The sequence below is a fragment of the Nothobranchius furzeri genome, chromosome 13 (assembly GCF_043380555.1).
Source record: "Nothobranchius furzeri strain GRZ-AD chromosome 13, NfurGRZ-RIMD1, whole genome shotgun sequence".
In the NCBI taxonomy this organism is placed as follows: Eukaryota; Metazoa; Chordata; class Actinopteri; order Cyprinodontiformes; family Nothobranchiidae; genus Nothobranchius; species Nothobranchius furzeri.
Window position 1 is genome coordinate 49834672 of NC_091753.1, and position 16058 is coordinate 49850729.

Sequence of the window (16058 nt, forward strand, 5' to 3'; positions counted from 1 at the left end):
ATTAGGCTATCATTACATCTGACCTGTCCACCATTTGGACACCTTTCTTGGGTTTATGTCACACCTTCTGCATTTTCTTCATTCTAGCTCAACCTCTGGAACTGAGGAAAGAGAGTGATCCCAGCATAGCAGAGCAGATTACCAGCTTCATCCGCCAGCCTGCCTTCATTGCAGGGTTGGGCGTGGCTTCCTGGCTGGTGATGATGGGCTTCAGCGGGTGGCTGTACTGTCGGCATCGCAGAAGGAAGCAGCTGGGGCACTACACCACATCCTTTGCATACACCCCAGCAGGTGAGCAGGAAATGGGGCTTTTACTTGTCTGTTGAATTTTAAAAAAAACAGCTACTCTGACAAGCTTTTGAACTTTAATTCGGTGAAAGTTGTCACATCAGGGATGAAACACAGAGGGAAAAAATTCAGAGCAAACCTTTAGATTTAGTTTATAACCTGTGACAGAGACCAAGTTTCTAATAGACCTCTGGGGATATCTCCAGCAGTGATGAATGTTTTCAATTTGAGTTTGTGTTTATGCACAGCAACACCAGCTCTTTAATCTCACACTCAGTTAATTAAAATGTATTTATCCCAACTTGGCAGAAGAGAAAGTAAAAACAAAATAGAAAATGTGGAATGCAATCACAACAACTCAGTTTCAGTATGACCTTGGATCCACAACATGAACATATTATTCATCTTCTTGCATGGGGTCTTTCAGAGCGATGGTTGGATTAGATCAGATTTTAGTTTTTCGTTACCTGCAGTATTAACAGGAGAGGAAGTGCAAACGTCACCGCTGCTGCTGCGTTGAAAAGCACAAGTCCGGAGCGTATCAAAAACACAACATTCACTTGAAGTTATCACGTATTTTGTGCGCGAATGCAATTGCATGTACGTTGTGTTTCCGCTCGTTGATGAAATATCTACTACTAAGTATTGCAAGTTGCCCTGTTGTCATCTTATTCCCTAAAGTATAACCAAATATTTGAGCGTTTAGGCGCCATGTTTCATGCTGAGTAAATACGTACGCTACGAAACGTGCGTGGTGACGTTATTCATGCCGACTGGAACTGACAAGGGAATTGTTTGAAAAAAATGGCAAACAATTCCTAGGAATTGAAACAGTGGGGGCTGTTTCTCGACTAGAGCCAGTTTTCTATTTCCACGCCTACTAAAATGAGAAGCTAATCTGACAACCATTTTGTAAGTGTATATGTGGTTCTTTTTCCTTATCAAAAACAAGAGAGAGACAAGTTTTGTCCAAACTCAGCGTGGGGCGTTTATTTACACAACTCTTCCATACATCACCAACACTTCATAGGGGACAGCGTCCAGCTTCGATCTAGCACCTCGGCTGGAGATCCTTCCTCAAGAGCCCACTTTTCTCCTACACCACGCAGCATCATATACTCTTCAACCCCACCTCCCTCTGATTCTGAGAAATGATGGGGTGCTACTTCCACCTCCTAATATGGTCAAAAGTAGTTGAGACTTACATATCAACATGTTTTGGAGCATGTACTCAGCAGCTGGGCTGCCTGATAAACGGCTGGTATTGATAAGCAACATGTCAACATGCACGTACACAAAACACTGCTTTTAGCTCCTACATATACATAAACATTTTGTAACAGCACCCTCTAGGGGTCAGATTTAGAAACTATAACCAGTGGCACCCCTTGAAAATTGCTTCCCCCCCCCAGGAAAGACCAATGTTATTAAATCATATTATAGTTAACTCAGACCATAAATGCATCTTATTTATTCAAAACATAAATGTAAAACACAATAACATTTTATACAATTAATGAGTTTAAAAAAATTCTGAAATTAAAAAAATATATGTTTCTGTTTGGCCCCATCTCGCCACCCTCATCAAAAATTTCTGGAGGCGCCCCTGACTATAACAACCAGCCACCTTCTCCCCAACATGAGAAGAATAATATCTGCATTGCAGACATACTTTACTGTGTATTTAGATCTGTTGTGTGCATTTTTGTGTATGTAGGTCAACAGTGTCGTTTCATAGAAAATGATTCAAGTCTGCTTTTATAAACCCCACAAGGATAAAATGTTTAGCGAATCATATTGTGGAGGATAATTATTCAATTCTAAATGTTTGTATTCTCTGGTGAATCTTTAAAAAAATACCTGAAGGTAAAGGTTTCTTTTTCCTTTTCATTGCCATCAAACAATATTTATATTTTTCCTCTTTCCTTTTGTAGTTGGCTTTGCCCACAGTGAGGGATCAGGGATCATCAATGGAGGGTAAAGTCTGCATTAAGGTTTGATTCACATTATAAGTGATGCTCTGTGTTTGGAAACAGCATTGATATACTCTCCCCTTTCTTCCAAGGCCTGGCTTGTTGGGGTCAAATATGGGAAATTACCCCTGGCTGGCTGACTCTTGGCCCACTCCGAACCTCACTCAAAACAGCAAAGACTTGGTCAACTGCTGCGCTGGGAAACTGGACTCAGACCGATATTATAACTGTAAGATCTCTCAGAATACTTGGTTAAACATGTTGGACAGGCCGACTGGTAATGTAACACAGTCGTTTTGCTTGTCCAGCTGTCGGGATCATCAGCTACCCAAACCAGACAGAGAAACGCAGTACGGCATCCAATGACAGCCCCATTTACAGCACCATTAACACAACGGCTGAAGATGACTTGCTGGCGTACTACGACACCTATTCCAGTGTCTCTTATAACCCTGGTCCAGACCCGTACAGTAGCAACCCAGTACTGGCAAATGGTGGGCTCATGGGTCTGGAGCAGGACCTGGACCGGTGGACTATCCAGTCTGGTCAGTCTGGGTCTGAATATGCCAAACTTCAGTATACCAAAAAAAGCAATGGTAAGTATTCAACATAAAACACTCATTTCATTCATAGAAATCAAAATATAAATATTGCTGTAAAAATTGTATGTTGTTGACCATAATTAACATTAAAAATTAAAAAGGGGAGAGAAAAAAACAGTGAGACAAACTGGATTTGAGCAGTAAGAAGTTTTTAGTAGTTCTTATTCATCGCTTTTCTTTAAACGTTCACTGTTTTTATATATGATTTCAGTCTAGTCCTGTTTGGTGAAGACTTGGAACATCTTCACCTCCTATGTCCATAAAAAATGGACAAACAAAAATAAGAATAAAAATTGACGGAGCTAAAAATAAATAATAGTATCTCAAGCATGTGAATGCCGTACAAAAAGTGCACACTACACATGAACTGATTTCACACACAAACATTCTCTGGTCAGATGGGAAATCTCACTTGCCTGGCAAGCAATCCTATATATAAATTTATAGTCTGGCCACGACCCATAGACAGAGCTCAGTTGTAGGGTGGGGTCTATGGTTGTCTTTCAAATTGTCTACACCTTCTATTGGACAACAAACAACGTGACATACTCACCACCACGAATGTCAGTCAACGGGGCAGTCTACCATTCACTGTCAAAGAAGATGCAAATACATCCTTTTACTAAATAACAAATAACAATATATTACTAAATAATAACTTAAGTACCTCTATCTGCTCTTGATTGAAAGAAAAGCCCAAGTCTATGTAGTCCAAGGTTAATGCCAAAGCTAATTCAAATGAGTCGTTGCCATCTTAGTTTCACTCAGTCGCAGTAACATCCTGCCCACCAAACCGAACGCTGTGATTGGCAAGCTACAATATTGGTCTGGGTCTGGGCTGCTGAGGTTCTAGTGAAGTGTGGCTAGACCGACATGCAGAGCAAAATCATTTTGCATCAAACGTGACTTTGGAGTTAACAAATATTGAGTGTGCAGCATGCTTCCATCACCTCGCCTTCTGATTAGCTACACATCACTTTCAACAAACAGCCCGTTTGTCCTCAAAAATCAGATCAAGAAAATCTAACATGTTTGAAAGCCCTGATTTATGATCGGAATGGTCCCAACATTCCTCCGAGCAGACTTGAGTGCTCTTTACACACCACACATGGTAGGAATATCTCCTAAGATTATCTTTAGAGCCATTATGGTTCTTTGGCTCATCCTTAAGATTGTCAGATGAGAAGGGTTGGATCAAAAATCTGCCCAAATATCCTTGAGAATCGGACATTGAGGAACTGGAGATAACACCAAACACAGGAACTGAGACCTGCAGTCTCTTCAGGGCTATGGGATCAAATCTCACCTCTGCCACTATTAGGAGACATATTAAAATTAATTAGTCATAAGCAGCAGATTTCAGGAATAAGACAATTCCGAGCAGCAGAAATCGTTCACCTTTAGAGTGAAGGAGAACTTATAAATCTAAGATCCTGGAGCTTATTCGTCAGAGCTGTTTCAGTAGATCAGAATAAGATCCGACATGTGTTTAATGCTGTACTTAGTGAAGATACATCTCCACATCTTATTTTTTCCAACACAACAGAAGTAGCACTGACTGACATGTTAAGTTTAGGCATCTTTTTTTTATTACTTATGGTTTATAGCTTTGTGTTAACTTGTGTTAATAAAAACAAAATGTAAAAATGAGGAAACACAAAGGGCAACATTTCACTAGTGCTTTTAGAGCAGCAACTACAAACATGAGCTCTGCTCATCTCTTGTTAATGTTTATCTTCGAGATACACTTCAGAGGATTTAAATTTTAGGCAAGAGTTGAATAACAACATAATGTAACTGTGACCAGAAAGACCTGCTGAAGAACTCAGTGAGCCTGATTTGCTGTAACTCTATTGAAAGGCAGGGTGGTTGTGAAGAAGAAAGGTCAGCAAAAGAGAACATCCTGCTGCTAAGAGACAGGAGGGCTTTAAACAGGTTTAGGTTGGACGTATTCATCATCTAAACTGTCCATCCATTTCCGCTATAGGGTCAGGGTGAAGGTAAATGTATAAGTATACAGATCCAAAGCACCCCAAGGTGCCACACTGGAGGCAAAGAATGATTAAAGGATTTTTAGTGAACAAAGTGGTTACGAAACCAGAGAGCAGTCCAAGGTTAGTCGGTAGGTGTGTGAATACAAAGACAGATTAATGAAGTGGAATCGAGTGTACGGGAGGGCAGATGCGAGTTGTTTCTCCGCTGAAAGGAAAGAAAACAAGACCTCACTGTGAAAGAATGCCAAAAGGCCATAACTGTGACACCGAACGTTGTTTTTTTAGACAAACTGGCACAGCAGATGTCCACTGGGTCCAAGTCAACTCCTCTCACCTGGGTGGACGTTTTGTCTCTGCCTCTTCCCCCCAACAAAGACAGAAGTCGTCCAACGTCGAACAGAGAAGAGGCACGGCACAGGTGAGGCCTGTTAATTCGGTCGGAGACGACTTTTCGAGGCTCCTCTTTTTCCGATCTGTTGCTTGTCGACGTTCAGCCTCTTCTATTATTAGCACAAAACCCTCTGGCTTCGTTTCTCTGACAGTGAGAGTTAAGGCAGCTGGACATCAAAGCCACTGCCAAGGCTGTCAAACAAAACTTAATCGAAGTTTAGAGTTTGCAAATTAACAGTTGTGTCCAAAGGCGGTGAGTGGATGGGCTTTGGGGCCGGGGAGGGGAGCGTCTGCTCTAACTCGTTCTGACACGTTAGATTGTGGACATAACGGGGAGGGATCGAAAGGCTGTTCTGGCTGCAACGCATCTTTTGTAATGACATTAGTCTCCGTCTGACAGGCTGAATTAGTACTTTCTATTTTCAATGACACGTCCGTCATTAAATTAGCCCTGATGGCAATACAATGACAACAGAAATCACGGAGGTGGATCTTGTGCTCTGTTTTCTTACTGGTTCCTTTTTCTTAGATAAATGTAAAAATCAAAATGTGCTTACTTCCTCTTATTCTATTTTACGTCAGTGGGTTTAAAGACTTTGTCAGATGTTTTATTTTTTTCAACTACTGGTGGTTTTTTTTTTCCAGCGGCGCTCCCAATAAAATAGTGAACTTGTGAATATGATAAAAATAGATGTATGTGTTAGCCCTTATGGGCATGTTGCCATATTTTACTTTTAATTATTTTCTAAATAAACACCCACCGCCTCTAGTTATTGTTTTGGAAATTGTGTGAAGCCAGGTCAAATTATGCAGAAAGAGGTATCGGCATTCACCAGATATCTTTTGCAGCAGCGTCCTAATGCAGACACTGTGCACGGCGAATACAGAATAACACAAAAAATGCAACAGCAAGTGTTCTGAAGGTCACGCCTCTGGCAAGCCATTGATATACCTCGCTTGCACATATTGTTATGTTCTCTATATAAGGTCAAACCCAGCTCCCGTACCATTGGTCTGGAAGACGATGCTATTCAGATCACACGTGGCCTGTGCAGATTTTTAAGGGACACATCAACCCAGATGTCCTTAAAATGTATCTGCTGAGGTAAACAGTTCTAATAATTGATTGGTCAGCTGATTAATTAGGCTGAATTTTGCCATTTTTAAAATTGTCTGAATCAGCCATTTGTAACCTCACGGAGCCAGGTGGACACTACATTTTCTTCTACTGTGTTAAATTTTATTAAGCAGCATTAGTTTTCCTCAAAAAAGTAAGTTTGCAGCTCAGAGGTAAACACATCTTATCTCTGGTAAATGGGATATTTTACCGATATCTGATTTACATCTAAGTCAATCTCCATTACTAATAAACCCCCCTCCCATAAAAGATAAAGTCCCATTGGTCATCACACACTGGTGTAACACATTTGACCCGTTCCTGTGGGGAGCGGTGAGCTACAGCTGTGGCTTTGGAACTATTTGGTGGTTTAACCTCCCAATCCTACCCCTTAAAGCAGAGTGTCAAGAGGGGAGGTATTGGGTCCCATTGTTAAAGTCGTTGGTATGACCCGACTGGAATTTGAACCCCGATCTCCCAGTCCCTGGGCGGATGCTACCACTAGGCCACTGAGAAGGTTGAAACAAAAAATACCAGTTTTTCTCTTTTAATTAGAGGTGTGGACTCGAGTCACATGACTTGGACTCGAGTCAAACTTGAGTCATTATTTTAATGACTTCTGACTTGACTTGATAAAATCTGTAAAGACTTACGACTTGACTCGGACTTGAACGCCAATGACTTGCGACTTGAATCGACTTGCATCTGTTGACTTGATGATGACTTGAGCATATTTGACATTTTAGCACAAAAGTGGCACGGCATGGACAAAAGTCATAAATCATTCTTCGTTCTGGGTTTGATCTTGTACTGCATGATGCAGCAGCAGTTTGTTTATAATCCGTTTCAGTTGCACTTCCTGCTTGTTTGAGCAAATAAATGAAGCTTTAAGAAGCTTTATTTCTGGACTTTATTTATTATCATTTTCATTCAATTGAAGTATGACAGATGACTCGATTATGACTTGAAATCCAAAGTTATGGGCTTGGACTTCCACATCATTGACTTTGGACTTGACTTAGACTTGGTTGTCTTTGACTTGACTCGAGACTTGACTGGAAAGACTTGTGAGTTGCTTGTGACTTGCAAAGCAGTGATTTGGTCACACCTCTGCTTTTAATTACACAACTTTTATCTACCATTCACATATTATGCATCAAACTCTTCAGCCACATCTCCTCTCGGTCAAAATCTCCAAATGTCCGAGGTCTAGTTTTTCCAGATATTTTTGTACATTTGGCACAACTGGCCTAGCTTAAGTAGTAAGAAGTAGTTTTCGTCTTTTATGCGGATGAATTTTAAATTACCTGTATTTGCCCACTTAGGGTTCTACAACCCCCCAAGGCGCTTTACAACACAATTTCATTGCCTAAAATGATTTAGTTTTTCTTTTTTTATTGGGAGGGCATTTATTAGTCAGCTTCAATGAAAACCCAATTTAATTTTTTTTTTATAATTATAATCAGTCACTCTGAGTTTTTCATGATGGCCGAACATGAAAATAGCTTCTGATAGAAAATAGACAGAGAAACTCTACGTCACACTGTCACTTAACATTCATGGACTCACCCATCTTGACTCACAACAAGGAAGATTGTTGTTGGTTCGGTGTCCAGGAAACAGCAGAGAACATCTCGGCTAGTAGAAGCTAACTATTAGCATTAGCAACTCCACCACACAGCAGAACTTTTCCAGGCTTGTGGTATTTGTGGAGATCAATGTTGCAAAGCAAACAGAGCCAGTGATAGAGTTGTGTTGTTGTTAGCCAATCAGATTTGAGATGTTTAAATATCAGGAAATGCCTTCTGAAGCTCATCTGTGATCTGGCTAACTTACCTGAAACAGGTGCACCAGAGCTTTTTCTTCTCCAGACTACAACTTATAAGGCATTTGGTTCCTACTAGAGACCACTGCAAATGTAGTGAAAATATGAGCAAAGTTGACCTTTTAACAGTAAGACAAAATTGCGATATCGGTTAAAATTCAGATATACAAAATTTCAGGTTTTATTTCATTTTGGTCATTACACAGTTACTTTTTCTAAAAGACACCCCCATCATTCTGCACTTACTGATAATGTATTCCTTTAGCCCTGAGGAGGACGATGATGACTGGTGTCCCCCGCTGCCGGCCAGAACCTACCTGATGGACGTGTCCAGAGAAGAGGTCTCCAGCCTGCCCTCTAAACCAGAACAGATTTCCTTCACAGCAAAAGTGCGTTCCCCACAGCGAGGCGTGCCCAAACCTGGGAGCAGTCCACCTCTTCAGCAGTTCGACCTCCTGGGCCGTCACCACTCGGTGTCCCAGTCCAACCCTGATCTGTTTACCAACACTGAGGCTCTGGATGCCAGTGATTTATACAACTCTAGCCACTGGGTAGATGATCTCAGGGGAGGAAGACCCAGCAACGGTCAGTTTGATTTAATATGGATGCCTCAAATCTAGAAAATTTTCCCTCATAACGATGCAGTGTCACGTGTAATTTGGATTACGATGTTACTCAACAGAAAGTATTTGTACATGGAAATCATGTTGTATTTGTTTGGGCTGGGTTGCTTTGCTGTAAGTTTCCCCAGGATGACATCTGTGTGCTTCCTTGTCAGGAAAATCTCCAGCTGCAGCTGCAGAGTCCAGCCCTGCAGCCCAGAGCCACAGATCCAGGAGTAAGAAACGAGCGCCCAAGGATGGACAAAACCGAAGAGAGAGGCACGGCGAAGCAGGTACAGAACACTGCTCCCGGCATGTTAGTCTCTGTTTCTATGTAATAAACACAAATATTATGTTGTTTGTTTTTACTGTTTCTAATCAATTTTGACTGCAGTTGCACACAAATTTGTTTCACTAATTGAAAAAGCGTTATTGTCTCAATTCATTAATAACAACCTTGGTGATTATTCAGGTTTAGAAATGAATTAAGGAGTAATTAACAGGCTTGCAGAACTCGGCATGGCGATGAGGTGGTTAAATCATTTGATTCAGGCGTGCTGGAGAAAAATACCTAAAATATTCAGGTAGCCCTGGAGAACTAGAACTGGAAACGTCTATGTTTGGGATTGACTGTCTGGGACAGTTATGTTTTGGGACCTGGGTTGATTCGAGACTTGCATGTCTTGGGGCTCTTTTTGACTTGTGACTTAATTGTCTTGAAATGTACCCTGACATGGGCATGTTTGTTTTGTAACTAGACTTGACTCTGATATTGCACATTATAGGACTTGACTTGACTAAACCTGAGTCATGCTTCTCCGTCTGTGTCAGTGCGGAGACACGCAACGCTGTTATCCGTCCTTGCGGGCCTGCCGGAGAGCTCCGCAAGGACGCACGGAGTCGAGCTCTCTTTTCTAAACATCCGTCTGTCGAGACGGGCAACACAAGCTTGTGATTGGTCAGGATGCCACTGTCGTCCACACCGCCGCCGTTGCGCCCTCAAAAACATAAAGAGAGCCGAGAATAACTAGCGGCAGACACGGAGCAGCTTGAAGAATACCTCGCGAAAAAACTCTAAAAAAATGAACGTTTAATTCCCCCGTGACTGGAGGAGTGAAAAGATGCACAGCAAGCGTTTTATTTGTGGACGGAAATGACAGGAAACGTGGGTTTAGAGGTGGCGAGCGCATGAAGAGGTGGAGGAGGATGAGAGACAAATATGGCCGTGTTAAAAAGTCTCTTATATACAAAAAAACACAATATAAACACACTATCTTGGACCAATACATGACAGGATACCACAGAACAGCGCTACGCCCTCTGTTGTCCTGCCAGGGAATTGCTTGGCAACACTGCCCAGGAGACAGAGAAGCATGAGAGCTAAACGCTTCCGTCAATCCGTGCGTGTCTGTCCCTAGCGGAGCTGACGGAGAAGCATGAACCAGGCTTAAGGATTTGCATGTCTTGGGACTTGACTTAATATGAGACTTGCATGTCTTGGGACTTAACTTGACCTAAAAATCCTGTTTATATTGCACCATATCACATGCAGAAGTTTTTTTTAGAAGTGCCTTTCAAAGCTCATCCAACTTTAAGGAATTCTGTGAACCTGACAGCATAGTTTGGCTCTAAGTGGTTCAGAAAATGACTCATGCTTAGTTTTGCATTTTAAATGTTCCCCCACTGCACCAGCCATGGTTACGGGTGGGGAGTCACTCAAGGCCAAAGCCACACAAACTGCTCCTAACAATAAAGTGAATAATGCATGTTCCCTCAAAATGCTAAACTATTCATTTCAGATTTTTTTCTAATCATTTATGCAGAACTGCCCCCTCCACCGTCTCCCCCCTCTATGGACAACTCACTGCAGCTCTTTGTGGACGTTTTGAGTCGCAAACGAGCGAACGACGAAACAAAAGAGGGGAGCAACCCGCCGACTCTTCCAAAGAGGGGAGAACATTTCTCACCAGGACTGACAAAATGGTTGTCAGAAGGTAAAAAGCACTGGTTCAGGAAAAAAAACTGAATATCCTTGTGAAGCTCCCTGTTAATCTCGTTAAACACCACCTTATCGTGGACACTACAGGGGGACTTTTTTTTAAGTGTTCGACCTCTTTTAAATACATCTGTAATTTTGTCTAATCTGTTGGTCACCAGCAGATGAGAATGTAATCCCAAATGGACCGCCGGGTGTCTTGTCCAAGGTCCAGGTTTCAGGCTACGGGTCTCTGGGTGGGAGAGTCTTGCCCCGACCCTCCACTGCTGGCCAGAGGAGAGATGAGGTATGTCTAAACGAACGTGAGGGAGCCTCTGGACGATGTGCACGCACACACTTTGTTACGGTCGGTTCACCAACAGGCCGAGGGCAGTGAGTGACAGATGTTTGTGGCGGCTGAAGGCTAAGAGGTACTTATCTGGCACGGAGAGTCAAGGGAAAGGTCTACAGCCTCTGTTGGAATTGTTAAAAGTAAATACCCTTTACATTTTAAATTCAGTGTGCTGTTGCTGTTCGTGCTTTTGCCTTGTTAGCAACATTCAGCGTTTTTGTTTATTTACATTTTTCAATCGATAATCAGAGGGAGGCATCTCTGGTCCTGCACTCAAACCGCAGACTCTGTGCTTGATGCATCAATGGTGCTAACGCAAGCCGTACTCTTGCACTGACTTCTGTGCAGAATCTGAAGCAACGCCCTCGTCACTGGTCTTAAAACTGTGGAGGACAATAAACAGAGTTTGTCCTGCAGTTGAATTAGTTGCAGCTTCTGATTTCCTTACTGGTAGAAGTCTTGAACATGGCGTCATATTTGACTAAATCTCTACTCTACATCAGTGGTTGTTTTATTTTAGCAGCTTTGGTAAAATTTTTATCTAATCTGAGTTTGCAGTAAGGATTACCTTGTCTTTGCTCAAATTGACCAATCAGAGGACTCTAGATTTATTTGGAGGTAGGGAGGTAAGAAAATATCGATACACTGAAATATCACAACATGTTGTGTTATGATTCTGAATCAATATTTATTAGCAGTTTATAGATTTTTTTATTTATTTATTTTTTTGAGAATTTACATGCAAACATTTACAGCATTTCCTTTGGGGTGGGGAAATTCAAACCATGACTGCTAGGAGGCAGCAGCTGTACCAAAGACCAGTATGTCTACTCTTTCAACAACTCAATTTGTCAATAAAAACAGCCTGAAAACATGATTAAATGTGATGTTTGTCTGTTTCTTGAACAAAAAGGAAACTTTTTAATGTTTAATTAGGGGAAATGAACATAATAAATATCAGTATTAACAAATAAATAGTCTAAATCATTCAGAAAAGGCTAATCTGCTGCTGAACAAATATCTTTGCGTAAACTTGCTCCTAAGTGGAAATGTTTACACTCATCTGTTTTGTTTTGGGGTTTCTTTCAGAACCTGATATGAACCGCAGCTGATGACATCATGTGACGTCCTCCTTTTTTCCCCTCCCTGATTTCCTGTCTTTGTGAGCCATCAACCTGTTGCCATGGCACCTCATGAGAAACTGAAGCATCAAGACTCTCCATCTGCCTTGTCACAAGCTATTTGGATTCCTTTTAGACTATAATTTCATCACATTTATTGTGTGTGTGTGTGTGTGTGTGTGTGTGTGTGTGTGTGTGTGTGTGTGTGTGTGTGTGTGTGTGTGTGTGTGTGTGTGTGTGTGTGTGTGTGTGTGTGTGTGTGTGTGTGTGTGTGATTTTCCTCACCCTTACTCTGTATAAAGCCATCCTCAGTGTAATTTTTAAAAGATGTGAGCAGATATATTGATTAAAAATGGACCTGAAGAGATATTTTTAGGCAAAGGGAAGTAAATTATTGTTGTACAGCAGATTATTGAATGTATCTTTAGTTTCTAACCAGAAAATCATGATGCTGAGAGTTTGATGAAAGTTTAGGGACAACAACATGACAAAGAGACAAATTTAAAGCCTGTTACATTCGGTGTGTATGTGTGTGTGTGTGTGTGTGTGTGTGTGTGTGTGCGCGTGAGTGCGTGTGTGTGTGTTTATCTCAATGTATGTGCGTAAATGTTTGAATGAGTGTGTGTGTGTGTCAGTATTTTTCACATTTTTTAGCGTGGCTGTGTACTGTAGTAGATCACCAATGTGTTGATTTTTAAACCGAACAATAAAAGCTTTGTTACTAAAGTGTGTGTGTGTGTGTGTGTGTGTGTGTGTGTGTGTGTGTGTGTGTGTGTGTGTGTGTGTGTGTGTGTGTGTGTGTGTGTGTGTGTGTGTGTGTGTGTGTGTGTGTGTGTGTGTGTGTGTGTGTGTGCGGACTGTCACAGAAGAGTAGAAGTGTTTGGTTCTTTTTAGCAGCAGGACTCCAGCCTGTCTCTGAGTCAGCTGGTCTGTTGCCTCGGCTCAAAGTAAAAATGTTCCCAGAAAGTTTGAGACTCTGAAATCTCAAAAGAACAAGACTCAGAAAGGCAGGCTCTCGATCAGTCAGAAATTAAAATAATGATAATTGCATTCAAACTAGGAGGTTGTTCTCCAGCTTTAATCATGTGTTCTAAATATTCTTAGGGCGGAGCTCTTATTTTGAAAAGCACAGCAAAAGGCTCTTCGATATGTGTTGCACGATGGTTTAAGAAAATTAAAGGCAGTAAAATCACTAAAAAGGGGAAAGAACAAGAAGTGTCGTTTCACTTTATAATGCAACTAAATGGTTTCTACTCACTCATGAACTAAATGTTGAGAATGAACCAGAAATCAGTGGATGAAACTCAGACAACATAGTTGGGTGGAAGGACTTAACTTATGCAGACACTTGATTGTGATGTTTAGGTGGCCTAAAGCTGCAATGTCAAATTTCGAAAACAAATTTGATATTTATATATGTATATATATATATATATATATATATATATATATATATATATATATATATATATATATATATATATATATATACATATATATGTATATTTTTAATCATGTGTTCTAAATATTCTTAGGGCAGAGCTCTTATTTTGAAAAGCACATCAAAAGGTTCTTCAATATGTGTTGCATGATGGTTTAAGAAAATTAAAGGTAGTAAAATCACTAAAAGGGGTATATATGTATTTGTTTATATTCTCAATAAGCTTCTGGATAAGTGGAGTCCGATCCAGGTCCTTGAGGAACACTATCCTGCATTTTTAAAGGCTTCTCTGCTTCAACACACCTGATTTTAACTAGTGTGTGATTAACAGGCTTCTGCCGAGCTCGACGACCTGCTGAACAGGAGTTTACACCATTGACCATGGTGTGATAGAGGAGGGAAACAACTAAAACATGCTGGCTAGTTTATCTTGAGGACCAGAGTTGTTGCCATGAGTGGCTGATTGGTGTACCCAGTAAAAAGGCTGATGCACGTAAATCAAGGGGAATTAATCTAAACAATAGAGCCCCGGACCCCACGTGACTCTCAGTTAGTGGACGCCATTTTGGCATGCAAAAAAAGGTAAACAAACACGGATGTAACCATGAACATGAACGGGATCCGCTTGGATTTTACTTCGTCGGAGTTTACTTCACACTTTAAAACAGAAGAAATCATTTTATATAGTCGGAAATTAAATAGACTAAACATCTCCGACCCTTACCGTGCCCCTGGGATACTTTTTAAAAACGCCAGAAACTGTCGGAGCGGACTTCTTACCGGCACAACACCGGACCTGGCCGGGGGAACCCCTTGGGATTCCCCCAGCCGGAGGAGCTGGGGAGAAGGTCTGGGACTCTCGACTCTACTGCCCGCTCCGACGCCAGAAGCTGTCGGAGCGAACTTCTTACTGGCACAACACCGGACCTGACCGGGGAACCCCTTGGGATTTACCCGGAGGAGCTGGCTCCGGCGGCTGGGGAGAGGGAAGTCACGCTACTGCCCCCGCAACCCGACTCCGGATACGCGGATGAAAATGGATGGATGGACGGACAAATAACAGATTTACACGTAAGTAGTCTCGGTGAGACAGATAATTGCAATCCAAAGTGCTTTTTATGTGTGATCTGACAATTGATCAACCATTGCTTAAAAATGAAATACAGCTTAGCCGGTTAATTGCTGTGATCATAAAACACGTAAACGGCAGCACGCAGAACTCACGAGGCAACGTTTTACGTGATGTTTACTTGTTGCTATGAGTAATAAGACAGAAAAAGCCACGCCAAAATAAGTTTAGGAAGCCCACTAAGAATCGTAATTAAAGAATTTAAAATAAATACCATACACAGTTGAGGAAACGTTGGTTTAAGTACCTGATATGAAGCGGTCGCTGCATAAGCGAAAACCTTTACTCTCGGGATCCCACAGCTTCATTTTCGCCCGGTCACTAGCGCGTTTTATTACAATGATCCAACGTTTGCGGAGCTCTGGATCTTGGGGAATCCTGTAGATGGCTCATTCCTTATGTCGTCCGCGTCTGTTCTGCATCCTGGGGCACAACAGGAATCTACCATATTTCCTGTTTGATTGAGTTTTCTGACAATAACAAATAGTCCAGCTGCCGGCTTCTGCCTGTCAATATGGCGCCGTTTCGATTTGAACTGTTGCATGCCGGGAGAAGTGACGTCAACTCCCGGAGCTCTATACACCAATATTTAATAATCCCAACAATGTACCAACACACAGATTATCAAGGTTAACATCATCTGTCAGTCAGAGAGAATGTCAGACCAGGGCCTTACTCTCCCAGTTGGGGGTATTTATTCTGAATGTTTCCTGCGAGGGAGTTAAGAGACATCTGTATTTAAAAAAAGAAGCAAAATAAAATAAAATCAGTTATTGGAGTCTGGAGATGTAGCTGACATCACTTTTGACAGCAATCATGAGCATCAGCATGATTTGTATGTAAAGAAAAGAACAGCAGAGAAGCGTTTTCTCAGGTGACTGGGAGCATTAATGCAGGACGTGATCAGACTGTCAGCAGGAAGCACGTCCACATCTAACAGTGGGGGTTGCGTTACAGCGTAAAAAAATCTTCATCACAAACACGACTGCTCATTTGAGAGTTCGCTTATGTAGAAGCAAGAGGGGCTGGTCTATGGAGATGCTTTCGTCTACGGCAAAAGTGTCACTGAACCATTTGATGAGTATGAAAATGTCATTTATCTATTCACCCTCTGCTGCTTTCCTGGCATCTAGTACAATGGAGCACAAATGGTAGGAGCAGCCTAAGGACGGCGTGTTCCTGCAGCTATTTCTGACAACTGCATCCACATTAGTTTGCACGCTTCAGGGCTAATTCAGTCTGATACTAA

General features: G+C 41.6%; 1 protein-coding gene across 2 annotated transcripts in view; it reads left to right on the forward strand.

Moving 5' to 3' along the window:
- zgc:77784 (roundabout homolog 2) overlaps positions 1-12965 on the forward strand; it is a 102106-nt gene extending 89141 nt beyond the window's left edge. The window contains exons 17-26 of one of the 2 annotated variants that reach the window (XM_015951146.3): positions 88-291; positions 2223-2265; positions 2354-2490; positions 2570-2857; positions 5143-5275; positions 8455-8774; positions 8968-9084; positions 10615-10785; positions 10949-11073; positions 12208-12965. In XM_015951146.3, coding sequence (XP_015806632.1) covers positions 88-291; positions 2223-2265; positions 2354-2490; positions 2570-2857; positions 5143-5275; positions 8455-8774; positions 8968-9084; positions 10615-10785; positions 10949-11073; positions 12208-12219 — 1550 coding nt within the window. In that variant the 3' untranslated portion in view covers positions 12220-12965. The remainder of the gene's footprint in view (positions 1-87; positions 292-2222; positions 2266-2353; positions 2491-2569; positions 2858-5142; positions 5276-8454; positions 8775-8967; positions 9085-10614; positions 10786-10948; positions 11074-12207) is intronic. The other variant, XM_015951147.3, reaches the window with a different exon arrangement.
- Positions 12966-16058: the final 3093 nt, after the last annotated feature.